At 47.0% G+C, this 27,864-nt stretch overlaps 1 protein-coding gene across 1 annotated transcript in view; it reads left to right on the top strand.

Annotated features, from left to right (window-relative positions):
• The first annotated feature begins 276 nt into the window (after positions 1-276).
• Positions 277-27,864, top strand: part of LOC140402497 (equilibrative nucleobase transporter 1-like) — a 74,799-nt gene continuing 47,211 nt past the window's right edge. The window contains exons 1-4 of the mRNA XM_072490340.1: positions 277-302; positions 8,104-8,180; positions 11,201-11,293; positions 11,894-12,033. Coding sequence (XP_072346441.1) covers positions 281-302; positions 8,104-8,180; positions 11,201-11,293; positions 11,894-12,033 — 332 coding nt within the window. The 5' untranslated portion in view covers positions 277-280. The remainder of the gene's footprint in view (positions 303-8,103; positions 8,181-11,200; positions 11,294-11,893; positions 12,034-27,864) is intronic.

Raw genomic sequence — 27,864 nt, forward strand, 5'->3', positions numbered from 1 at the left:
TTGGAAACAACTCCGAAGTACCACACATATTAGTACTGAACATAGCGACTATGCCCCTTCTATTAATTGTCTGGACTGTGAGGATTTTTGGAAGTTCCGGTTCCTTAAATTGCTCTGGATAACTTAATTGACTTCACGGATGGGAGCGAAGGAGTGTGTGTGTGTTTGCGGGGCGGGGGGGGGGGGGGGGGGGGGGGCGGGGGGGGGATGACAAAGGACAGTAAGTTTAAAATAAGTTTTATTTTATCTTCACAGCTTAATGTATACCACAGCCACGCTGATGATCGCCTTCTCAACTGCCGGTGAGTTAAATTCACTCCAAAATATCTTATGAACAAATGGTAGATGGATCATAGAACATGGAACATAGTACATAGAACATAGAACGATACAGCGCAGTACAGGCCCTTCGGCCCACGATGTTGCACCGACATGGGAAGTCAAAAAACAAAAGCCATCTAACCTACACTATGCCATTATCATCCATATGCTTATCCAATAAACTTTTAAATGCCCTCAATGTTGGCGAGTTCACTACTGTTGCAGGTAGGGCATTCCACGGCCTCACCACTCTTTGCGTAAAGAACCTACCTCTGACCTCTGTCCTATATCTATTACCCCTCAGTTTAAGGCTATGTCCCCTCGTGCCAGCCATTTCCATCCGCGGGAGAAGGCTCTCACTGTCCACCCTATCTAACCCCCTGATCATTTTGTATGCCTCTATTAAGTCTCCTCTTAACCTTCTTCTCTCTAACGAAAACAACCTCAAGTCCATCAGCCTTTCCTCATAAGATTTTCCCTCCATACCAGGCAACATCCTGGTAAATCTCCTCTGCACCCGCTCCAAAGCTTCCACGTCCTTCCTATAATGCGGTGACCAGAACTGTACGCAATACTCCAAATGTGGCCGTACCAGAGTATTGTACAGCTGCCAGAGGGCCAGTACTGAGGGAGTGCCGCACGGTCAGAGGGTCAGTACTGAGGGAGTACTGACCTCATGACTCCGGAACTCAATCCCTCTACCAATAAAGGCCAACACTCCATAGGCCTTCTTCACAACCCTATCAACCTGGGTGGCAACTTTCAGGGATCTATGTACATGGACACCTAGATCCCTCTGCTCATCCACACTTCCAAGAACTTTACCATTGGCCAAATATTCCGCATTCCTGTCATTCCTTCCAAAGTGAATCACTTCACACTTCTCTACATTAAACTCCATTTGCCACCTCTCAGCCCAGCTCTGCAGCTTATCTATGTCCCTCTGTAACCTGCTACATCCTTCCACACTATCGACAACACCACCGACTTTAGTGTCATCTGCAAATTTACTCACCCACCCTTCTGCGCCCTCCTCTAGGTCATTGATAAAAATGACAAACAGCAACGGCCCCAGAACAGATCCTTGTGGTACGCCACTTGTAACTGAACTCCATTCTGAACATTTCCCATCAACCACCACCCTCTGTCTTCTTTCAGCTAGCCAATTTCTGATCCACATCTCTAAATCACCCTCAATCCCCAGCCTCCGTATTTTATGCAATAGCCTACCGTGGGGAACCTTATCAAACGCTTTACTGAAATCCATATACACCACATCAACTGCTCTACCCTCGTCTACCTGTTCAGTCACCTTCTCAAAGAACTCGATAAGGTTTGTGAGGCATGACCTACCCTACACAAAGCCATGCTGACTATCCCTAATCATATTATTCCTATCTAGATGATTATAAATCTTGTCTCTTATAATCCCCTCCAAGACTTTACCCACAACAGACGTGAGGCTCACCGGTCTATAGTTGCCGGGGTTGTCTCTACTCCCCTTCTTGAACAAAGGGACCACATTTGCTATCCTCCAGTCCTCTGGCACTATTCCTGTATCCAATGATGACATAAAAATCAAAGCCCAGCAATCTCTTCCCTGGCTTCCCAGAGAATCCTAGGATAAATCCCATCAGGCCCAGGGGACTTATCTATTTTCAGCCTGTCCAGAATTGCCAACACCTCTTCCCTACGTACCTCAATGCCATCTATTCTAATAGCCTGGGTCTCAGCATTCTCCTCCACAACATTATCTTTTTCCTGAGTGAATACTGACGAAAAATATTCATTTAGTATCTCGCCTATCTCTTCAGACTCCACATACAACTTCCCCTCCCTGTCCTTGACTGGCCCCACTCTTACCCTAGTCATACTTTTATTCCTGACATACCGATAGAAAGCTTTTGGGTTTTCCTTGATCCTACCTGCCAAATACTTCTCATGTCCCCTCCTTGCTCGTCTTAGCTCTCTCTTTAGATCCTTCCTCGCTACCTTGTAACTATCAAGTGCCCCAACTGAAACTTCACTCCTCATCTTCACATAGGCCTCCTTCTTCCTCTTAACAAGAGTGTCCACTTCTTTGGTAAACCACGGTTCCCTCGCTCGACGCCTTCCTCCCTGCCTGACCGGTACGTACTTATCAAGAACACGCAGTAGCTGTTCCTTAAACAAGCTCCACATATCCAGTGTGCCCAACACTTGCAGCCTACTTCTCCAACCTATCCCCCCCAAGTCATGTCTAATGGCATCATAATTGCCCTTCCCCCAGCTATAACTCTTGCCCTGCGGGGTATACTTATCCCTTTCCATCACTAACGTAAATGTCACCGAATTGTGGTCACTATCCCCAAAGTGCTCACCTACCTCCAAATCTAACACCTGGCCTGGTTCATTACCCAAAACCAAATCCAATGTGGCCTCTCCTCTTGTTGACCCTCAGTACTGACCCTCTGACAGTGCGGCACTCTCTCAGTACTGACCCTCTGACAGTGCAGCACTCCCTCAGTACTTACCCTCCCACAGAGCGGCGCTCCCTCAGTACTGACCCTCTGACCGTGCGGCACTCCTTCAGTACTGACCCTCTGACAGTGCAGCACTCCCTGAGTACTGACCCTCCCACAGAGAGGCACTCCCTCATTACTGACCCTCTAACAGTGTAGCACTCCCTCAGTACTGACCCTCTGACAGTGCGGCACTCCCTCAGTACTGACCATCTGACAGTGCAGAACTCCCTCAGTACTGACCCTCTGACAGGGCGGCACTCCCTCAGTACTGACCCTCTGACAGTGCAGCACTCCCTCAGTACTGACCCTCTGACAGTGTGGAGCTCCCTCAGTACTGACGCACTGACCGTGCGGCACTCCCTCAGTACTGACCCTCTGACAGTGCAGCACTCCCTCAGGACTGACACTCTGACAATGCGGCACTCCTTCAGTACTGACACTCTGACAGTGCAGCACTCCCTCAGTACTGACCCTCTGACAGTGCAGCACTCCCTCAGGACTGACCCTCTGACAGTGCAGCAGTCCCTCAGGACTGACCCTCTGACAGTGCAGCACTCCCTCTAAACTGACCCTCTGTCAGTGCGGCACTCCCTCAGTACTGACCCTCTGACAGTGTGGAGCTGCCTCAGTACTGACCCTCTGACCGTGCGGCACTCCCTCAGTACTGACCCTCTGACAGTGCAGCACTCCCTCAGGACTGACACTCTGACAATGCGGCACTCCCTCAGTACTGACCCTCTGACAGTGCAGCACTCCCTCAGGACTGATCCTCTGACAGTACAGCTCTCCCTCTAAACTGACCCTCTGACAGTGCGGCACTCCCTCAGTCCTGACCCTCTGACAGTGCGGCACTCCCTCAGTACTGACATTCTGACAGTGCTGCACTCCCTCAGTACTTACCCTCTGACAGTGCAGCACTCCCTCAGTACTGACCCTCTGTCAGTGCGGCACTCGCTCAGTACTGACCTTCTGTCAGTGCGGCACTCCCTCAGTACTGACCCTCTGACAGTGTGGTACTCCTTCAGTACTGACCCTCTGACAGTGCTGCACTCCCTCAGTACTGACCCTCTGACAGTGCAGCACTCCCTCAGTACAGACCCTCTGACAGTGCGGCACTCCCTCAGTACTGACCCTCTGACAGTGCAGCACTCCCTCAGTACTGACCCTCTGACAGTGCGGCATTCCCTCAGTACTGACCCTCTGACAGTGCAGCACTCCTTCAGTACTGACCCTCTGACACTGCGGCATTCCCTCAGTACTGACCCTCTGACAGTGCGGCACTCCCTCAGTAATGACCCTCTGACAGTGCGGCACTCCCTCAGTACTGACCCTCTGACAGTGTGGCACTCCCTCTGTACTGACCCTCTGACAGTGCGGGACTCCCTCAGTACTGACCCTCTGACAGTGCGGCACTCCCTCAGTAATGACCCTCTGACAGTGCGGCACTCCCTCAGTACTGACCCTCTGACAGTGTGGCACTCCCTCTGTACTGACCCTCTGACAGTGCGGGACTCCCTCAGTACTGACCCTCTGACAGTGCGGCACTCCCTCAGTACTGACCCTCTGACAGTGCGGGACTCCCTCAGTACTGACCCTCTGACAGTGCGGCATTCCCTCAGTACTGACCCTCTGACACCACGGCATTCCCTCAGTACTGACCCTCTGACAGTGCAGCACTCCCTCAGTACTGACCCTCTGACAGTGCGGCACTCCCTCAGTACTGACCCTCTGACAGTGCGGCACTCCCTCAGTACTGACCCTCTGACAGTGTGGCACTCCCTCTGTACTGACCCTCTGACAGTGCGGGACTCCCTCAGTACTGACCCTCTGACAGTGCGGCACTCCCTCAGTAATGACCCTCTGACAGTGCGGCATTCCCTCAGTACTGACCCTCTGACAGTGCAGCACTCCTTCAGTACTGACCCTCTGACAGTGCGGCATTCCCTCAGTACTGACCCTCTGACAGTGCGGCACTCCCTCAGTAATGACCCTCTGACAGTGCGGCATTCCCTCAGTACTGACCCTCTGACAGTGTGGCACTCCCTCTGTACTGACCCTCTGACAGTGCGGGACTCCCTCAGTACTGACCCTCTGACAGTGCGGCACTCCCTCAGTAATGACCCTCTGACAGTGCGGCACTCCCTCAGTACTGACCCTCTGACAGTGTGGCACTCCCTCTGTACTGACCCTCTGACAGTGCGGGACTCCCTCAGTACTGACCCTCTGACAGTGCGGCACTCCCTCAGTACTGACCCTCTGACAGTGCGGGACTCCCTCAGTACTGACCCTCTGACAGTGCGGCATTCCCTCAGTACTGACCCTCTGACACCACGGCATTCCCTCAGTACTGACCCTCTGACAGTGCAGCACTCCCTCAGTACTGACCCTCTGACAGTGCGACACTCCCTCAGTACTGACCCTCTGACAGTGCAGCACTCCCTCAGTACTGACCCTCTGACAGTGTGGCACTCCCTCAGTACTGACCCTCTGACAGTGCAGCACTCCCTCAGTACTGACCCTATGACAGTGCGGCATTCCCTCAGTACTGACCCTCTGACAGTGCAGCACTCCCTCAGTACTGACCCTCTGACAGTGCGGCACTCCCTCAGTACTGACCCCCTGACAGTGCGGCACTCCCTCAGTACTGACCCCCTGACAGTGCGGCACTCCCTCAGTACTGACCCTCTGACAGTGCGGCACTCCCTCAGTACTGACCCTCTGACAGTACAGCACTCCCTCAGTACTGACCCTCTGACAGTGCGGCATTCCCTCAGTACTGACCCTCTGACACTGCAGCACTCCCTCAGTACTGACCCCCTGACAGTGCGGCACTCCCTCAGTACTGACCCCCTGACAGTGCGGCACTCCCTCAGTACTGACCCCCTGACAGTGCAGCACTCCCTCAGTACTGACCCCCTGACAGTGCGGCACTCCCTCAGTACTGACCCCCTGACAGTGCAGCACTCCCTCAGTACTGACCCTCTGACAGTGCAGCACTCCCTCAGTACTGACCCCCTGACAGTGCAGCACTCCCTCAGTACTGACCCTCTGACAGTGCAGCACTCCCTCAGTACTGACCCCCTGACAGTGCAGCACTCCCTCAGTACTGACCCCCTGACAGTGCGGCACTCCCTCAGTACTGAACCCCTGACAGTGCAGCACTCCCTCAGTACTGACCCTCTGACAGTGCAGCACTCCCTCTGTACTGACCCTCTGACAGTGCGGCACTCCCTCAGTACTGACCCCCTGACAGTGCAGCACTCCCTCAGTACTGACCCCCTGACAGTGCGGCACTCCCTCAGTACTGACCCTCTGACAGTGCGGCACTCCCTCAGTACTGACCCCCTGACAGTGCAGCACTCCCTCAGTACTGACCCCCTGACAGTGCGGCACTCCCTCAGTACTGAACCCCTGACTGTGCAGCACTCCCTCAGTACTGACCCTCTGACAGTGCAGCACTCCCTCTGTACTGACCCTCTGACAGTGCGGCACTCCCTCAGTACTGACCCTCTGACAGTGCGGCACTCCCTCAGTACTGACCCTCTGACAGTGCAGCACTCCCTCAGTACTGACCCTCTGACAGTGCAGCACTCCCTCAGTACTGACCCTCTGACAGTGCGGCACTCCCTCAGTACTGACCCCCTGACAGTGCGGCATTCCCTCAGTACTGACCCTGTGATGGTGCGGCACCCTCTTGGCTGTGATCCTCTGGCAATGGTTATCTTACAGTTCAGGAATCCCTCAGTACTTACCCTGACAATGCAGCACTCTGTCAGTACTTTCCCTCTTATGGTACAGAATTCTCTCCGTTCTGGCCCGATTATGGTCCAGCACTCCATCAGCACTGACACACCATCAATGCAGCACTCCCTCATTATTCACCCTGTGTCGGCGCACCATTCTTCAGATCTTACCCTGTGAAGGTGCAGCAGTTCCTCAGTACTGACCATGTGACTGCAACACTCCCTCAGTACTGTTCCTCTCATGATACGGCACTCCTTCAGTATTGACCCACTGACAGTGCAGCACTCCCCCAGTAATGACCCTCTGACAATGCCAGCACCCCCTAGTGATAACCCTGTGATAGTGCAGTACTCACTCAGTAGTGACACTCTGACAGGGCACCTTTCACTCAGCACTCAACATCTGACAATGGAACACTTCATTATATACGGTCCCGATTTCAATTTGTATTCATCTATTCCACTCACCTAACCTCAGCACAGCTCAAACACAAGTCCCTACACGTCCTATGTGCTCAACCCGATCCCAGAATTGCTTCCTCCGTGGGCAACATCCCTCCATGGCTCCACCACTGCCCACAGCCAATAAACACCAACAAAGCACATTCGCCATTCAGCCAATGTTTACAGCCGCCTGACTGTACCCTTCATAACTCTCACCACACCTCACCTCGCCTGGAAAATTAAAAGACCAGCACAACATCCATTATCCCTCCTTCCTTTCATCCAGGCCCAAGAACCATGAAGTCTTCTGCACAATCTCACAGCAGAATTTCCAATTCTCAAACAGCCGAAGCAGTTAACAATAAAACTTTAGATTGAAGAAAAGGAAGAAACAAAATGGTGTTTTTTGAGTCTGGAGAAGGGGGTGCAGATTGCCTGGGTCACATTGAGATCCAAAAAGAAGAGGCGTTGAGCGTCTTGAACAAAATTAAGGTAGATAAGTCCCCAGGGCCTGATGGGATCTACCCCAGAATACTGAAGGAGGCAAGAGAGGAAATTTCTGAGGCCTAGACAGAAATCTTTGGATCATCAATGTATTCAGGTGATGTCCCGGAGAACTGGTGAATATCCAATGTTGTTCCTTTGTTGAAGAAGGGTAGCAAGGATAATCTAGGGAACTACAGGCCGGTGAGCCTTCCGTCAGTGGTCGGGAAATTACTGGAGAGAATTCTTCGAGACAGGATCCACTCCCATTTGGAAGCAAATGGACGTATTAGTGAGAGGCAGCACAGTTTTGTGAGGGGGAGGTCGTGTCTCACTAACTTGCTGGAGTTTTTCGAGGAGGTCACAAAGATGACTGATGCCTGATATGTTCTGCGGCGACCGGAGTGGAGCCATGGCTGCTGGGAAGAACTGGTCCATTGGATTTCTGACAGCGTCTGTTTGTGGAAATTCCATTACCATCGTTCTGACATTACAGTACTGAATACGGTTCAAAGAAGTAACTTAAGTGGCTGCAAATATACTTGTATGAGCTTGATAAATGTAAGATACATCAACTTTTTCACACTGATTTTCTCCTAATGCTACAGCTTCTGCGGGTCTGTTGTTCCCGGCGCTTTCTCTGCTGGCCGTGGGAGGGAACATCCTGGTCATTACAAACATCCAGGTAATGTAATAAGGAGTGTGATACAGTCAGAACGATACTGAGGCGGGCTGATCTGTCAGAGGCTTTGTTCACTGGGTAATTTGCACTATTAAGGTGGATGGCGGGCAGGGAAGGGGGACAGTGCTTGCGGGTGGTGGGGTGCGTCATTAAGTGATGACTCCTCTGCCAGAGTTTCAGAATTACCTTCTGCTCATTGAAACGTTAAAATGAATTGAATTATCCAAAGATCATCGCTGACCTCTACAATTGTACGAAGTGTCCAGTGGTTTACATTAAATGTATACTCAGAACCGAGAAAATGCACAGTGGTCACTTATAAATTATTTGTTGGTACAAATTTAATGCGTGCCAATTGGCTAGTGAATTTTCAACATGACGACGATCACAACATTCCCAATGTACCTCATTTGGATATAAAGCACTTCGGGAAGTCCTGAGATGGTGAAACGAAGTCTTAGAATACCATATTATTTTGTTAATATCATTATAATGCAGAAACTATCTGTTTTAGATACATCCGACGTTTATCTTACCTCGGTGGAATTCCGTGGTGATGTGTGTCATGTGAGAGTACCTTTAAGACATGGATGTTTAAGCAATGTACCTTTAAGAAAACAGTGATGTCAGAGAGTGGGTGGAGCTGAGCTCAGGTCAGCCATTTTGAAGTTTCAGTTTGGAAGAAAAGAGCTTGGGGAGTGTTTGTGTTTTGCAGTGAGCTGGATTTGCTGTGTTCTCTGCCATGAAAGACTATCTCTGGATCATTTGGGTGATTTTAACTCATAATAATAAAGCCTTTAACCTGATGTGATTCTGTTTAAAGGTGTTAAGTCTCTTGGAAGTTTGAAGGAACATTTTGAGGAATTATTTACTGTTGTAATATTTTCGGAGTTATCTTTGAAGTAAGGGGTGTTAAGAGATCCAATGTGTATTTAAGATGTTAAGTTGTGTTCATGGAATGAACATTGTTTTGTGTTTAAAAACCCACGTGTCCATAATTGTAACCCCACACCTAGGGAACGAGCCGTGTGCTGGGAAAAGCAACAAATACATTAAAGGGGGAGGTTGGTTGAACTCCATGATACATTTTGGGGTTCTGAAAACGCCTCGCGAATTACTTGTGGAACGAATAGAAAAAGATATTCCCTTTTATGCCTAAGGCTAGTTTGCCCCGTCCCTGTGTAACGTGGTGCCATATCGGTTCAATCAGGTGAACGCAGTGCTGGCCAGGACCGCTGCCTCGCCCTATCTCGATCTGCGCCCTATTTACCTTCGGTTCGACACTGTGTCTGTGGGCGAGCTCACTCAGAACAGTCCAGAGCAGAAGCTGGACTTGCCTTACCCTTTGTGTTGAACTTCACGCCACACAGTATTCCATCAGGTTATCGCAACACGTGTCTTCTATTACGACATGTGTCATGAAATTATCACAATGCAATAAAATGCAGAGGACGTAATTTGAACAGTGCAAGTGTTACAACAATAGGCGCTATGGTTGCCAACGAGGAAGCAGGCGTTCGTCTTCAGGAAAATACTGGAAATAGAATACAATACCAGAGGTGAACTTCTGAGGCTGTTTAAGGCTCTGGTGAGACCCCAGTTGGAGTATTGTGAGCAGTTTTCTGACCTGTATCTAAGAAGGAAATGATGGCCTTGGAAAGGGTCCAGGGGTGGTTCACAAGAATGATCCCTGGAATGAAGAGCTTGTTGTATGAGCAGCTGTTGAGGACTCTGGGTCTGTACTCGTTAGTGCTTAAAACGATGAGGGGAGATATTGTTGAAACTGGCAGGATACTGCGAGGCCTGGATAGAGTGGACGTGGAGAGGATGTTTCCACTTGTGAGAAATCCAGAACCAGAGAACACAATCTCAGACGAAAGGGACGATCCTTTAAAACAGAGAAGAGCAGGAATTTCTTCAGCCAGAGGGTGGTGAATCAGTGGAACCCTTTGCCGCAGAAGGCTGTGGAGGCCAAATCGCTGAGTGTCTGAAAGACATATACAGCTAGCTTACTAATTCAGGATCCGGGGTTATGGGGAGAAGGCATGAGAATGGGGATGAGAAAAATATCAGCCATGATTGAATGACGGAGCAGACTCGATGGGCCGAATGGCCTAATTTCTGCTCCGATGTTTTCTGGTTTTCTTGTCTTATGTTCAGTTGAGCAAACATTTTGCACATGGAATTCATTACTGAAGGTGTATTTTGGTCGATGTGGGGAAATGCCGCAAGATATAAGGGCAAATTACATTTTTTATCATCCCAACCTTTATTTTTCTCCAGTCTTTGTGGCAAAAGCTTTCAACCGTCTGATGTGGGCCGCACGGACGCACAGTGGGTAGCACTGTTGCTTCACAGCTCCAGGATCCTAGGTTCGATGGGTTGGCTTAATGGGAGCATCATTGACAAGAAGATCAACAAGGCCATGCGGGAACAGTGTGCTGCAGTAGTCGGACCAGGTCTAAAGTATTCCATACAGTTCCGCACATCACATTGAAAGAAAAGCGTAGTTTCACTGGACATTGTGCAGTAAAGGTTAACTGGGTTATTGCCAGGAGTTAAACCAATGCATTTTCCCTGAGGAGAGGCTGAGAAAGTGCCAGTTTATTTGCTTTAAGCAGAGTAATCTGATAAGCAACTTAATGGAGGCAATACCGGGCCCAGATAGACCTAAATAGCAAAGTGTTACTTGCATATGAAGAGCCGTCAGAATTCTGGGGCACAGATGCCAAGTTATAAGGAGATAGATTTGAAGAGGCAAATATTTGTCCACTCAAAGCGTCGTACAGACTTGAAAATCAGTGGATGAGTGATTGTTATTGTCAGAAACTGTCACCACATTAAATAATTATAGTATTAATGAAATCCTGATACCGACTAGAAAAGGTGCAGAACTACAGAGTAAGTGCAGTGATGTAAGTTTGGGCTAGACAGCTCTCCGTTCACATAAAAGATGGTTCAAATTCTATTTTTCTGTCTCCTCAACTTCTCATGCAGCGACAATTTTCTCATCTAATCCCCAGATTGGAAACTTGTTTGGAAACCGACGTTCCACAGTCATCACTCTGTACTATGGAGCCTTTGCTACATCATCAGCCATCTTGCTGCTGGTTAAGGTAAAGGTCGGAACGTTGGGAGATGTGGGAAGGGTTAGAGGTAGTGCACAAAGCCAGTGTGGTGGTATGTATTAGGGGTAATATGGTACCTGTGAAGCCGAGAGGCTATTGGCTGACAGGTCCCGGGTCCTGGTTGGATCTGCCGACTTCTGGCTCCGCCCTGAAGGCGGAGTATAAGAGCTCGAGTTCTCCCAGCAGCCTCATTCTGTTGCTGAGCTGCTGGGGGACAAGGCTCGCTTAATAAAGCCCAGATAGACTTCATCGCTTCTCGTCTCGCGTACGTTATTGTGCGCGACAATTTATTAAGCGAGACTTGGCCAGGTAGTGACCAAGTAAAGGGAGAATAGATTGATACTTTGCCGTTAGCTTGAGGAACAGCTATAGCAGAGGAGGGTGATTGACTGCACAAAGAATGAGTGCAGAGAGACGGTGGGGAGAGAGCAATAAATGACTGTGGCGGATCAAGATTGAGGATTTAAGAGGGAGGGGAGTTGTTCGGGCAGGAAGCGGAGATAAAATGATTCAAAACTGCGACAGAAGCGACCATTTTATTTTTAATATATCTTTTCATTTAATTCTTTCGCCAATCCGTCACATTAGGTTTTATACGAGGCTGGTTTTTCGCTGAAGTCCATGTTCCTGTTCATCAGTTCCCTCAGCTCCATACATGTGCTGCGGACCTTCTTTCTCCTTCCCCGGACACACATTCCCTACCCTCTGCCAGAAGGGTACAAATATGGGTAAGTGGAAGAGAAGAGATGCTTGTTAAATCTGATCTCGGTGCCTGGGTATATTTTGTTGCAGAGAAGAAAAGCTTTTCGATATTGAATTAACACAACCACAATTAACACGGCTTTCGTTGGACTAAGCATGGAATAAGGAACATTGAGAATCCAGAGTAGATTGGACCATAATCAAGTGTATCGAGTGATATTCAATTTGGAAGGTAATCGAACAATTCAGAGTGTTTTTTCTTTTTCGAATAACGCAGATTTTGGGGGATCTTTCAGCGTATCTTTAATAGAATGATTTCGGGATGGAAGTCGCTTACTGTCAGATGTTCGACCATTTGGAGTCATTTATCGGTTGCAATTGTGCCAAAATATTCTCGGGCTTTATACATTAAATAATGGACATCAGTATGCACCAGCGGTATATTTAGCGGAAAGACAGCTTGGAATAAGTTCCAAACTGGAATTTACCCCCTCACTGCTGGAAGATTAATGCATAATAATCTAGTAACAAAGTGTGCAGGCTGGGATCTAACTGACGGATGTGCGTGTCTCATGCAGGCTGTCAGTAAAAAAGCAGAAACATTCCAAACCTGTCATCCAAGCCATTTTTGCAAGTGAGTGCCCAGACTGTCACCGATAAGCTTGACTGAAATAGACGTCATTATCCTTTGGAGGATATCGCTTTGGCTGGTGTGTTCCGATATGGGTGTTTCTCTGGTTGGCAATTGGTAGCTAGTGGTGTCCCTCAGGGATCAGTGTTGGACTCACAACTGTTCACAATTTACATAGATGATTTGGAGTTGGGGACCAAGGGCAATGTGTCCAAGTTTGCAGACGACACTAAGATAAGTGGTGAAGCAAAAAGTGCAGAGGATACTGGAAGTCTGCAGAGGGATTTGGATAGGCTAAGTGAATGGGCTAGGGTCTGGCAGATGGAATACAATGTTGACGAATGTGAGGTTATCCATTTTGGTAGGAATAACAGCAAAAGGGATTATTATTTAAATGATAAAATATTAAAACATGCTGCTGTGCAGAGAGACATGGGTGTGCTAGTGCATGAGTCGCAAAAAGTTGGTTAACAGGTGATTAAGAAGGCAAATGGAATTTTGTCCTTCATTGCTAGAGGGATGGAGTTTAAGACTAGGGAGGTTATGCTGCAATTGTATAAGGTGTTAGTGAGGCCACACCTGGAGTATTGTGTTCAGTTTTGGTCTCCTTGAGAAAGGACATACCGGCACTGGAGGGTGTGCAGAGGAGATTCACTAGGATAATCCCAGAGATGAAGGGGTTGGATTACGAGGAGAGGTTGAGTAGACTGGGACTGTACTCGTTGGAATTTAGAAGGATGAGGGGGGATCTTATAGAAACATATAAGATTATGAAGGGAATAGATAGGATAGATGCGGGCAGGTTGTTTCCACTGACGGGTGAAAGCAGAACTAGGGGGCATAGCCTCAAAATAAAGGGAAGTAGATTTAGGACTGAGTTTAGGAGGAACTTCTTCACCCAAAGGGTTGTGAATCTATGGAATTCCTTGCCCAGTGAAGCAGTAGAGACTCCTTCATTAAATGTTTTTAAGATAAAGATAGATAGTTTTTTGAAGAATAAAGGGATTAAGGTGTTCGGGCCGGAAAGTGGAGCTGAGTCCACAAACGATCAGCCATGATCTCATTGAATGGTGGAGCAGGCTCGAGGGGCCAGATGGCCTACTCCTGCTCCTAGTTCTTATGTTCTTATATTCCCGCACCAGCCTCCCAGAACAGGCGCCGGAATGTGGCGACTAGGGGCTTTTCACAGTAACTTAATTTGAAGCCTACTTGTGACAATAAGCGATTTTCATTTTCATTTCATTATTATGTGGGCAAAAAAAGTGGCAGATGGAATACAACGTGGAAAGGTGTGAGGTTATGCATTTTGGAAGGAGACATCGAGGCATAGACTATTTTATAAACACGGAAATGCTGAGGAAATCAAAAGCACAATGGGACTTGGGAGTCCTTGTTCACGATTCTCTGAAGGTTAAAGTGAGGTTCAGTCAGCAGTTAGGAAGGGAAATGCATTCACGCCGAGAGGGCTAGAGTACAATGCAAGGGATGTACTTCTGAGGTTATGTAAGGCTCTGGTCAGGCACCATTTGGAGTATTGTGAGCAGTTTTGGGCCCGTATCTAAGGAAGGCTGTGCTGGCCTTGGAAAGGGTCCAGAGGAGGTTCACAGGAATGATCTCTGGAATGGAAAGCTTATCGTTTGAGGAACTGTTGAGGCATCTGGGTCTGTACTCGGAGTTTAGAAGGATGAGGAGGGATCTTATTGAAACGTACAAGATACTGCGAGGCCTGGATAGAGTGGACGTGGACACAACATGTCCACTTTCTCAAAGAACTAGAATCAGAGAACACAATCTCAGACTGAAGGGACGATGCTTTAAAACTGAGATGAGGAGCAATTTCTTCAGCCAGATGAACAAAGAACAAAGAAATGTACAGCACAGGAACAGGCCCTTCGGCCCTCCAAGCCCGCGCCGACCATACTGCCCGACTAAACTACAATCTTCTACACAAGGTGGAAGGAGCAGCGCTCCGAAAGCTAGTGATATTGAAACAAACCTGTTGGACTTTAACCTGGTGTTGTGAGACTTCTTACTGTGCCCACCCCAATCCAACGCCGGCATCTCCACATCAATAAGAAGAGGAAGAGGGCAACTTCTCGCCGATCCCCCTTGCGCCATTAGGTGCGTTTGGCTGACAAACTAATCATTTGTTGCATAGCTGCTCGAACCTACTTCAGCTTGTCCGTAAGTTTCGGACAAAGAGGAAGGTACAGACTAAAATGCAATGCAAATTTCAGGGTTGCTTAATCTACAGAACAAACTGGACAGATTTCGAGTCAGGAATTGAACAGCGGAGTTATCTTGGTTTTTATGTGGAGTAACAAAATATTGAGGAATAATATACGAAATTGAGTCTACTCGCAGAATTAAAACGTTCGTTACGTACACAAAACGTTCTTCTTCTTGATGTTCATTATCTTGTCCTCTTACTGGTCATAATCCTCATCCTCCTCTTCATCCTTTTCCATCTCCTCCTTCATCTTCTCCTGATCCTCCTGATTTTTCTTTGTCTTCTTCCACATCATCTTATTATTACTTGCTTTATTATAGTTATTAGTAGTATGCGGGTGAACGCCCCATTCCTGGGACACCACTTATTGCCCAGCTCTTATTAATCCAGAGACGGTCATGGTGAGCTGCCTTCTTGATCCTTTACAGTGCGCAAGGCTGGATTCCCCACTCCGCCCGCCGCATGTTCCTCGGCGGGAGCCCAGGCCGACAGCGGGATTTTCCATTCCTGACACCAACCAATGGGATTTCCCATTGTGGCCACCCCAGGTCGCCGGGAAACCCACGGTAGTGGCTGCGCTGCTGGGAAAATAGGAAATACCGCCGGCGGAATATGTTTACCCAGGTGCTTATACAGACGGGTTCCACAATTCTTACATAAGGCCAATGGCTGGACGGCCGTGTAGTATGTAGGTGGTAAAGTCCGCGCATTTGGAAAGTGACTGTCAAATGAGCATTGCTGAGTTCCTTAGGTGCAGTTTCTGGAAGGTACACATTGCTCACATGTATGTTTGTGGTTGTCGTTGTGTACGTGAGTAGTTGTGTATGTTAATGGTTGTTGTTGCTAAAATGCGATGCAGATTTGTGATATATGGATCGCCAATCACTTGGACAGCTTAGTAGATTGAATGTAGCACCCGTTGTTTTGCGGGAGGAGCACCCATTGAAACAAGTGAAGTCCATTCAATCATCTTCTGGACATTTACATTTTAGATGGTGCAGCTATTTTGGGGAGTCAATACCAGCTGCACAATTTCCTTCGGATGCCTGTTATTGTCGCCAGAATGAATGGCCAGTTGAGATTCTGGTAAATTGTAAACATCAGGACGTTGATGGAGTGATATGCATTCACTGTTATGGTATTGAATATTAAAGCAACATGGCTTAGCGAGTGCCATAAAAACGGGGTGACTCTTTCCTCCGTGCGCCCCAGTTACTCCACGTCGACTGTTGTGCACACATTGTCAGCACGCAACAATGACCAGGAGGTTGGAGCAGATGTCATAATAATGCTTTAAGGTGTGATGTGGTGTGGAACGATAGATTTGTTCTTGGAGTGATAATATACAAAACAGGCCTTGGTTATTTTTGATACAAACTTTACTAAAAAAAATCAATTCGTAAACGTTTAATTCAGCTCTTACACTGACAGATTAAATGACGTTTCTTAACCTGAACAAACTAGTTCCCATTAGGCAACATTACAACAGAACATGCAGCTCTATTGCCACTTTCGCAGCCAGTCAATGGCAATACTTACATTTAGAAAGCAACTTTCCTTCGAGTGGAGACCTTTATTCTGATCCCTTTTTTAAAGCCACCATTGGTGGGATCTCTCATGACCTTTCCCTGGACGTTTTGTACAGCCTCTCATCTGTAACTGTTCAAAACAGCATTTCTTCCTCTCTCTTTCTCTGAGCTCCGCCCATCCCCTCAAACAAGGTTTCTTCCATGGGATGGCCAGACTGGAATACCTTACGGTTATCCTGGCTGATTGCCCATACCCTTTTAGACAAAAGAACAGAGAAATGCCATTCAAGAATAACTAACCTTCCCTTGACAGAAACCATAAGTCATCAGACTCTGAGATGGGATAATATATGGTCATCCATGGTTGTCCCGAATGACAATCAATCTCAAGTTGATCATTCTGGCCGACCTGGGGCATTCCGTGTATTCCCACTAACGAAGATAAGTCTGAATAGGACAAGATAACTCAGGCAGTGGTCGTATTCCTCTGACTCTGTTGCTGGGAGTCTTTTTAACTCCTAAATTGCCTGCGACTTATTGGACCCCATTAATGGAGAGGCGTTCTGCTATCGTGCGACCCCCATTAAAAAAGAAATTTCCCAAGATTACACACAGATTACATTCTACATGGTCCATACCGTTTTCAATGTTAAGCAATAATCACCACATTATAAAGTCTGTTGTAGTCTTTTCCAAGATCACAGTCAAGATAGGACATCAGCAATCACATTATCGTTTCACCACTATTGCATTAGTTCTGCAAAAGTAGTACGGGTATTGTCAAACCTACCAGTGACATTGACGACAGTCTCCATGCACGAGGAGGCACGGTGGCACAGTGGTTATCACTGCTGTCTCACGGCGCCGTGGACCAGGGTTCGACACTGGACTCGGGTTATTGCTTGTGTGGAGTTTGCACATTCTCCCGGTGGTCTGCGTGGGGCTCGTCCCACAACCCAAATTTATTTAGGATAGATGGATTTTACACACTAAATTGCCCCTGAATTGTAAAGTATTAATAATAATTCAGTTCGGTGCAATTATCGGAGTTGACCAGCAAGGTTTTTCTTTTGATTGTTCGACACATTGTTGCATCATTCATGCTTTGTTCGTCACATTTATCTGGAGTTTTGTATTGGGCTTCTTTTGCTGTCTGGTGAAGATTACCAAAATAATTGGGAACAGATTGTGTATTTGGACCGTCTCAGTCATCATTGCATGTTGAATATGGCTGGCTACTCTGGTTACATTTTTACCAACCCTTCAGCCTCCAAATTCCGTATTCCGTCAAGGCCGATGCGCTCTGTGACCAGAGCCTAGTGTCATCACTTCCTGTGTAAATATTATGACAAGAGTTTTACTGCTCTTGGAGCCCCACAGTGCCCACTGTTTATTTACTAACTATCTGCTGCCTTGTGAACATCTCTCTCCCTTGTTGATGTTGCTGTCGTTCCTCTTTGATCCCATGCAGATGATTGCGTATGTGCTGGAGTTACTGTGCAATCTAATGCCAGATCTCTGCTTTCTTCCCAATCTGTTTTTCAGGACCAGCTTTCTCTTCTGTGTAACAATCGTGTCTGACTTATTCTGAATGAAGTTCCCATGCCAGCTGCTTCTGCACCTTCACTTCTCCATTCACTCTGCCATGTAGTTCTATTTTTTGATCACGTAAATTAACCATCTCTGTTTGTGCCTGTACCATTCTCAGTACATTGAGTTTGCAGTAGTGTTGTTCATGGGAACATCTTTATGATAACTATACAAGACATGGATAGAGCAGGGACAGGAATGGTTGTGGAAGGTGCCGGAGTTTAGATATTTCAGTAAGCTCAGGGAAGGTGGTAAAAGAGGGGGAGGGGTGGCATTGTTAGTCAAGGACAGGGTTACGGTGGCAGAAAGGACGTTTGATGAGGACTCGTCTACTGAGGTAGTATGGGCTGAGGTTAGAAATAGGAGAGGAGAGGTCACGCTGTTAGGGGTTTTCTATACGCCTCCGAAAAGTTCCAGGGATGTAGAGGAAAGGATTGCAAAGACGATTCTGAGATTCAGGCTACTAGACTGGAAGGGCTTGAGGTTCATAAAGAGGAGGTGTTAGCAATTCTGGAAAGTGTGAAAATAGGTAAGTCCCCTGGGCCGGATGGGATTTATCTTAGGATTCTCTGGGAAGCTAGGGAGGAGATTGCTGAGCCTTTGGCTTTGATCTTTAAGTCATCTTTGTCTACAGGAATAGTGCCAGAAGACTGGAGGATAGCAAATGTTGTCCCCTTGTTCAAGAGGGGGAATAGAGACAACCCCAGTAACTATAGACCAGCGAGCCTTACTTCTGTTGTGGGCAAAGTCTTGGAAAGGTTTATAAGAGATAGGATGTATAATCATCTGGATAGGAATAATTTGATTAGAGATAGTCAACACGGTTTTGTGAAGGGTAGGTCGTGCCTCACAAACCTTACTGAGTTCTTTGAGAAGATGACCAAACAGGTGGATGAGGGTAAAGCAGTTGATGTGGTGTATATGGATTTCAGTAAAGCGTTTGATAAGTTTCCCCACGGTAGGCTCCTGCAGAAAATACGGAGGCATGTGATTCAGGGTGATTTAGCAGTTTGGATCAGAAATTGGCTAGCTGGAAGAAGACAAAGGGTGGTGGTTGATGGGAAATGTTCAGACTGGACACCAATTACTAGTGGTGTACCACAAGGATCTGTTTTGGGGCCACTGCTGCTTGTCATTTTTAAAATGAATGAAAATCGTTTATTGTCACAAGTAGTCTTCAAATGAAGTTACTGTGAAAATCCCCTAGTCACCACATTCTGTCGCCTGTTCGGGGAGGCTGTTACGGAAATGACCTGGAGGAGGGCGGAGAAGGATGGGTGAGTAAATTTGCAGATGACACTAAAGTCGGTGGAGTTGTGGACAGTGCGGAAGGATGTTACAAGTTACAGAGGGACATAGATAAGCTGCAGCGCTGGGCTGAGAGGTGGCAAATGGAGTTTAATGCAGGAAAGTGCGAGGTGATTCATTTTGGAAGGAATAACAGGAAGACAGAGTACTGGGCCAATGGTAAGATTCTTGGCAGTGTGGATGAGCAGAGAGATCTCGGTGTCCATGTACATAGATCCCTGAAAGTTGCCATTCAGGTTGAGAGGGTTGTTAAGAAGGTGTATGGTGTGTTAGCTTTTATTGGTAGAGGGATTGAGTTTCGGAGCCATGAGGTCATGTTGCAGCTGTACAAAACTCTGGTGCGGCCGCATTTGGAGTATTGCGTGCAATTCTGGTCGCCACATTATAGGAAGGATGTGGAAGCATTGGAAAGGGTGCAGAGGAGATTTACCAGAATGTTGCCTGGTATGGAGGGAAGATCTTATGAGGAAAGGCTGAGGGACTTGAGGCTGTTTTCGTTAGAGAGAAGAAGGTTAAGAGGTGACTTAATTGAGGCATACAAGATGATCCGAGGATTGGATAGGGTGGACAGTGAGAGCCTTTTTCCTCGAATGGTGATGTCTACCACGAGGGGACATAGCTTTAAATTGAGGGGAGATAGATATAGGACAGATGTCAGAGGTAGGTTCTTTAGTCAGAGAGTAGCAAGGGTGTGGAATGCCCTGCCTGCAACAGTAGTGGACTCGCCAACACTAAGGGCATTCAAATGGTCATTGGATCGACATATGGACGATAAGGGAATAGTGTAGATGAGCTTTAGATGGTTTCACAGGTCGGCGCAGCATTGAGGGCCGAAGGGCCTGTACTGCGCTGTAATGTTCTGTGTTCTATATTCTATATCTTGCTTAAATACTTTTGTGCCTTCCAAGTAATGACACTTTCAATTCATTTTGATTTTCCTCTGAAAGTTTGCTCAATATTCTATCTCAATTTTGTAATTTGTCGTTTACGTCCAATTTACTTTGAGCTGTGCCAGATTCAGAATTGTCTTGATGTACCTATTCTCCCGAAGTTACAGCGACCAACACTTCTCATTCTTCCCATCTGTGTCAAAATACATGTTTTGCATCGTAACCTGACTCACTAAGTAAGTCCATCTTCGATCTGGCATTGTTAGCAATCAATTGCTTCGCTCTGTTTGCTTTCTATCTGATACGGTCCACTAATGGTTCCTCGAAAACGGGAATGTGTAACACAGGTGCTGGTTTGATTACCACCTGTGGTTTACCTATCACTTCACCTGTGCAGTCTATTTCAATTGTATCCTTATGTATTCTCGGTCAATAAGAAGGTCAATGTCGTTTTTATTGAGCTGCTCTCACCCTCAAATCCCCCCCCCCCCCGCCTGGAACCTCATGCATTACCCGCAAAGTGTCTTTGCTGCTATCCACCGGTAATAATATGTGATGAACTTCTGCCCATTTGCTATAAGCTTGAATATGTAAAAATCCCCATTTTCTCATTAATGAATTATTTCTAATGTAATGGCATTCTGATATTCATCCAAAGAACAAATAAAAAAAAGGAAATTGCAGCACCGGAACAGGCCCATTGGCACTCCAAGCCTGCACTGACCATGTTGCCCACCTGTATTGAAACCCGCTACCTTCCGTGGACATATCCCTGTATTCGCATCCTATTCTAGTATTTGTGAAGACGCCCATAAACGTCACTCGCGTATCTGTTTCCACTCCCTCTCCAGGCAGAGAGTTCCAGGCTCCCACCACTCTCTGTGTAACAAACATTACTCGTACATCTTCTTGAAATCTGCCCCTCGTACCTTCAACCCATGCCCCCCCTAGAAATTGACTGTTCCACCCTGGGAAAATGCTTCTGACTATCCGCTCTGTCCATGCATCCCATAATCGTGTAAACTTCTATCACGTCGCCTCTCAACCTCTCTCATTTCACTGAAAATAAACCAAGTTTCTCCAAACTCTCCTCACAGCTGATGCTCTCCATACCAGGCAACGTCGGGTAATATTTTCTGTAACCTCTGCAAAGTCTCCACATTTTTCTGGTTGTGAGGCGACCAGTATCCACGCAATATTCCAAGTGTGGCCAAACTAAGGTTCAATAAAGCTGCAACATGATTTGTCAACTTTTAAACTCAATTTCCTGGTCGATGAAGGCCAGCATGCCGTATGCCTTCTGGACTTCCTTCTCCACCCGCGTTTCCATTTTCAGGGACCTGTGCAACTGTACAGCCAGATTCTTCTGACTATCAACATCTTAAGGTTCTGCCATTTGCTGTATATTTCCGATCTCTATTTGACCTTCCAAAATGCATTACCTCACTTTCATTCTGATTAAAATCTATTTGCCATCTCTCTGCCAAAGTCTCTAACCGATCTACATTCTTCTCTATCCTCTGGCGGTCCTCATCGCTATCCACAATTCCACCAGCCTTTGAGTCATCCGCAAAGTTACTAAGCAGACCAGTTACATTTTCTTCCAAATCATTTAGATATATTACAAACAGGAAGGGCCCCAGCACTGAACCCTGAGGAACCCCACTGGGCATAGCCTGCCATTTAGAAACGCACCCTTCCACTGCCACCCTCTGCCTACTAGATCCATCTTGCCAGCTCATCTCTGATCCAGTGTGACTTCACCTCCTGTACCAGAATGCCGTGAGGGACCTTGTGAATGGTCTTACTTAAGTCCATGTAGAGAACATCCACTGCCCTATCCTCATCAATCGTCTTTGTCACTTCCTCGAAAACCTCGATGACGTTTTTGACACACGACCTCCCCTTCACAAAACCATGCTGCCTCTCGCCAATATGTCCATTTAGTTCCAAGTGGGAGTAAATCCTGTCTGGAAGAATCCTCACCATTTTTTCCTCCAGCACTGATGTCAGGCTCACCGGCCTGTAATTAGCTGCATTATACTTGCTACTCTTCTTAAACAAAGGAACAACATTGGCAATTCTCCAATCCTCTTGGACCTCTCCTGCAGCCAGTGAAGATAAAAAGATTTTTCTCAAAGGCCCAGCAATTTCTTCCCTTGCCTCTCTCAGTATTCTATGGTATGTCCCATCAGGCCCTGGGGACGTGTCTACCTTCATGTTTTTCAACACCCGAATACCTCCTCCAACTTGACCTCAACATGACCCATACTATCTACACACAGACCCCAGACTCATCATCGAAAGATTCCTTCTCTTTTGTAAATACTGACACAAAGTACTAATTTGATACATCACCCATTTCCTGTGGCTTCAGGCATGGATTCCATCCGCTATCAGTGAGTGGGCCAACCCTCTCACTGGCTACCCTCTTGCTCTTTATATATGTATGACCAGCCTTCGTATTTTCCTTGACACTGCTGGCCGATGACTTTTCGTGACCCTTTTTAGTGTTCCTGACTCATTGCGTAAGTTTCTTTCCACTTTCCTTGTATTCTGCACTTGCTTTGTACGTTCCCAGCATCCAGCCGTGACAAGTTCTTCCTTTTTCATTTTGACTCAGCAAACAATATCTCTCATTATCCAAAGTTTCCAAACTTGCCAAACTTATCCTTCATCCTTAAAGGAACTTGCTGGTCTTGAATTCCAATCATTTGAGTTCATTCTTTATTGTACAACGTCTTTAGTTCTGAATCTCTTTGTTGTAATTCAACTTGCTCGAACTGAAGGCGACGTCTGCTTCATCTGATGTCTCCCGAATGGCACTTTAAGTGTACCGAGTTCACATGGACTGTCATGGTTCAAAAATACAGACCATTATCATCTTCTTAGGGGCAGTTGGAATGAGCAACAAATCGTGTCGAGCCAGCCTTGCCCACATGCCACAAAAATTAATATTAATTATGAATGATCAAAACTGTAAAGGATGAGGTATCCACACTTCAATTTGGCAACTGAACAAATCAGAATTAGTTGCCTCCACGTAGTGAGAGAAGTGCGAGTTCCAGAGGCACAGATAATATTGGGTTCAGTCTTCCATGGACTTAGATGTGGTGCCCTTGCTTTGAAATAGCAACATTATCTTACCCCCGCCATTTCAGACAATATACAAAGCTAAGCGTAGCAATGATACACCAGTCAGTTCAATTTGACGTGCAAACTTCTAGAATCAAGAAGTCGAGGCGGAATTAGTCCCATGGACACATGTGGTTGACTTATGCAGGCATGGAATTCATTCGGGAAGACAGGTTTTACAAGCTGGCTAAAGTTTTTCCAAGACTTATACCAGAGATGATATAATAAAACAATGCTCTTGCTGTCCTTGTCGGCCAACGTAAACAGTACTGTTTTACATTCTCACCACTAGTCCAGCATCAGAAAGGTGTTATCGATTTTACTTCCTTCCTTTGCAGCGGTGGCTTATATCCCAGTTACACAATTATGACGCAATGCAATTTTCATTAAAAGCCTCAGACGAGACTAAAAATACACAAAGTGAGAATGCTGGTTGTTTTGCACGGTCTGAATGCGGAAAGCAGGTTGGCAAGTCCCTTGCCAAAGTCCAATTGTGTATTTATTCAGGGTTGGCAGCCTGCAGACTGATGTTAGATAGTTCAGTTGCCAAGTAGAGGTGACTTCCACAATGCGATGGGCAGGAATTGATCACATATTGCTACCAGCGCGGGTCAGTACGTTCAGAAATTCCCGGTGCACAAGTGTGGAGGAGCCTTGTGCGAGCGTGTAGGAGGGGGTGGGGGCAAGCAATCCCCTGGAGCCAATCCTGGCGCTTTGTTGATGAAAGGTGGGAGACTAAGCGGTGCAGCAACATTACAAGTTGTATGTTGCTGGTTTCAAGCCAGGGTGGAGGGGAGGGGGGGGGGGGAGGGGCTGTAAAGCAAGTTACTCCCACTTCTCCAACCTGGATTGGAGAAAGGATGCTCATTTCACAACCTGCAATGTTGTATTTGATATACTTTCAATCGGAAATAAGTTCAAAATGGGTTTCATGTTCCTTTGCTTTTGTAGACAGGTTGTCTGCGGTACCCGAGTTCGGCCTTAGTAATGGTCGCAGCATTTGTACAATTCCTTTCAATTGATCTCTGCAGTCACACGGTTAATTATACATTTCCGAGAGTTAATTGTGGTGCATGTATCTCTGAGCACGCTCCACACTATATGGATGTGAAGTTGGAGACAGGCGAGGCTCAGCGCCCCCCGTGGAGGCTGGACACCGACCTCCTGGCCGACAACGCCTTCTGTCAAAAAACATCGCGGGCCGTAGGCGACTACGTTAGTAACAACCAAAACGGGGAGGTCTCACCCTCCACGTCCTGGCAGGCACTGAAGTCCGTGATTAGAGGAGAGATCATAGCCTACAAGGCAAGCAAAGATAGGGAAGAGAGGGTGGCCAGGCAACAACTGGTGAACTCCATCCTGGAAGTCGACAGAAAATACTCCGAGGCCCCGACTGTTGAGATGCTGGCGGAGACAAAAAAGCTGCAAATGGACTTTAACCCGCTATCCACTAGGAAAGCAGTGTACCAACTCCGCCAGACATGGGGGACCTTCTACGAACACAGAGCCGCCTATTGGCTCACCAGCTGAGAAAGCAGGCAGCCACAAGGGAAATAGTGCAGGTAAAGGATAACCGACGCAGACTGGTAACAGAGCCAAAGGAGGTCAATCGGACATTTGAGACCTTCTACCGGGTACTGCACGCCTCCGAGCCCCCCAACGGGGGCGCGGGGATCAAACAGTTCCTAGATGGACTGGAACTACCAGTTGTGGGGGAAGACAGACGGGGGGAGCTGGAGACACCAGTACACCTGGGAGAAATCATGGAGAGCATCAGCTCCATGCAGGCGGGGAAGGCACCGGGACCCGACGGGTTCCCGGCAGACTTCTACAAAAGTCGCAGCAGTCCTGGCCCCACACGTCAGGGACATGTTCGTGGACTCACTGGCAAGGGGCACCCTGCACCCCACGCTAGCGCAAGCCACAATTTCACTGATACCCAAAAAAGATAAAGACCTGACGGAATGCGGATCATACAGACCTATTTCACTGCTGAATGTGGATGCGAAGATACTCGCAAATGTCCTGGCCAAAAGGCTGAAGGGCTGTGTACCAGAGGTGGTCACAGAGGACCAAACCAGCTTTGTCACGGGTAGGCAGCTCACAGCGAACATCAGGAGGCTGCTGAACATAATAATAGAGAACACCAGAGGCGACCGTCTTCCTGGACGCAGGAAAGGCCTTTGACAGAGTCGAATAGAAATACCTCCTCGAGGTACTGGAATGGTTTGGGCTTGGAGCGGCGATCACCGCCTGGGTGAGGTTCCTGTACAACGCTCCCGAAGCGAGCGTCCGAACTAACACTACCAGCTCTGAATACTTCCAGCTGCAGAGAGGAACAAGACAGGGCTGCCCCCTGTCCCCAATCTTGTTCGTGCTAACAACCAAACCCCTGGCGATAGCCTTGCGGGCCGCGAAAAGTTGGAAGGAAATCCGGAAAGGAGACAGAGAGCACAGAATCTCTCTCTATGCACATGACTTGCTCCTCTATGTCTCGAAGCAAGCCTACTACTCCACCTTCAAGGAACTATGAAACTGCACCCCTAAATCTCTTTGTTCGGTACCTCTCCTCATCTCCCTCGCATTTACTGAGTAGGTCCTGCCCTGATTGGATCCACCAAAAGGCATCACCCCACATTTATGCAGATAACTCGCACTTAACTCGTCTCACCAAATATTTGCTCATGCCTGTATTTTTCCGTTTGTGACAGTGTGCTCATAATTTAACTCTGTCCCCTTTCCACTCCTACTTTCAAGTGGAACAAAACCCTTCTGTGATCAGGTTACCATGACTGCATCCAACATTAAGTTGTGACATTAAAAAAACATGTGACATAGCTCCAAGACTATTCCCTTGATCTAATATTGTCTCACCAAGTCTCATCAAGATGGCACTGGAGCTCTCTGCGAGCTCTCCCAAACAGATCCACTTTTTACTTAATGATCTGTTGAGCTGCTCGCAGAAAAATACTTTTCACTGTACCTCGGTACATGTGACAATAAACAAATCCAATCCAATCCAATCCAATATTGTATGCTGCGGTATTATACCCAGAGCGGATGTTATTTTCCGACAAAACAAAATCCAAGAGATAAACTTGACCAACAGCCCGCCACTCCCTGTTTTCGCATTGAAAAACCAGAGGAAACAAGCAGATCTTAGCAGCGTCGACTTACAGTCACACTTTTGGAATTGAAACAAGACAAAGATTTCGTCACAAGAATAAATCATAACCACAGAAGAACACATTTACACAATTAAATAGTCTCATATATAGCAAGTAAAAAAACAGTAACATTCCCACTGCTCAAATACATTACGATTTTAATGGTATGCAAGCCGACTGCAACAGCTTACTTCGCCCTGATGTGCAAATCTAAGAACATCTGCAATATTGATTTCTGAAACCCAATTTTCTTTTCAATTTTTTGGATGGAGATTTCAGACTTTGCATGTTCAAAACAGAAACTGTTTTATATTCACAAAATCATCAACAAGTCAACTCTACTTGGGTATCATATTTCCCAATCATCTTCGATTCCATTGTCTCTGAAGGCTGTTGAACTCAGTATTTCCAAATGAAGGCGATCATCTTTGTTTTCCTATGCCGCCACTTTAGGGTGCAATGAAAGTGAATAAACATTTCATGTTTGACTCTTTCTACACAGAATCATAGAATCCCTACAGTACAGAAGGAAACCAATCGGCCTATCGAATCTGCACCAGCCGCTGGAAAGAACACCCGACTTAAGCCCACTTCTCCACTCTGTCTCCGTCACTATACCAAACATTTTGGACACTGAGGGTAATTTAGCGTGACCAATCCACCCGGCATGCACACATTAGTGGGGCGAAACCGCCGCACCCGGAGGAAACCAATGCAGTCACGGAGAGAAAGTGCAAACTCCACACAGTCACCCGAGGCCGGAATCGAACCTGGGTCCCTGGAGCTGTGAGGTAGCAGTGCTAACGACTGTGTCACTGTGACCCCAAGTTGATTTTCTACGAAATATTTTCAAGTTCACAATAATGTAGCTATCTATCTGTTCAGGCAAATATTTGAACTCCTCTTTATTTCTATACCTGCTCTACGATAGGTTCGTTGCAAATGCATGCAGTTAACACGTCCAATGTTTTGATTTCTTAATTGCCCCCGACAGGATGTCTTAACCAATATTTCTCGAGAATAATTGAAGCACGTATGCACACCAAGCATTCTTCTCTGGATAATAAAATATTCCCCAAACACATAAACTATCCTCATACTAGACTAACAAAGGGAAGGATTCCAAATGTCTCCGAAGCCAAGTCATTGAACTATCCTGCTTTGTATTGTGTACGTGCAACCCACAGACTTCATCTAAATCACACAGGATCCATCTTTTATTCTCTATTCTTTTCCGTTTTTGGCCACAGCAAAGTCATCTTCTCGGGCTGAGCCCTATTAGCTATTTTTCTGCCCATCACACCAGAGCATGGATATCTCTTTGAAGTTTACAGCTGTCCTCCTCTTTCAACTGCTCGTTCATTCATTGGTGTCATT

This window comes from Scyliorhinus torazame, chromosome 25 (assembly GCF_047496885.1).
Source record: "Scyliorhinus torazame isolate Kashiwa2021f chromosome 25, sScyTor2.1, whole genome shotgun sequence".
In the NCBI taxonomy this organism is placed as follows: domain Eukaryota; kingdom Metazoa; phylum Chordata; class Chondrichthyes; order Carcharhiniformes; family Scyliorhinidae; genus Scyliorhinus; species Scyliorhinus torazame.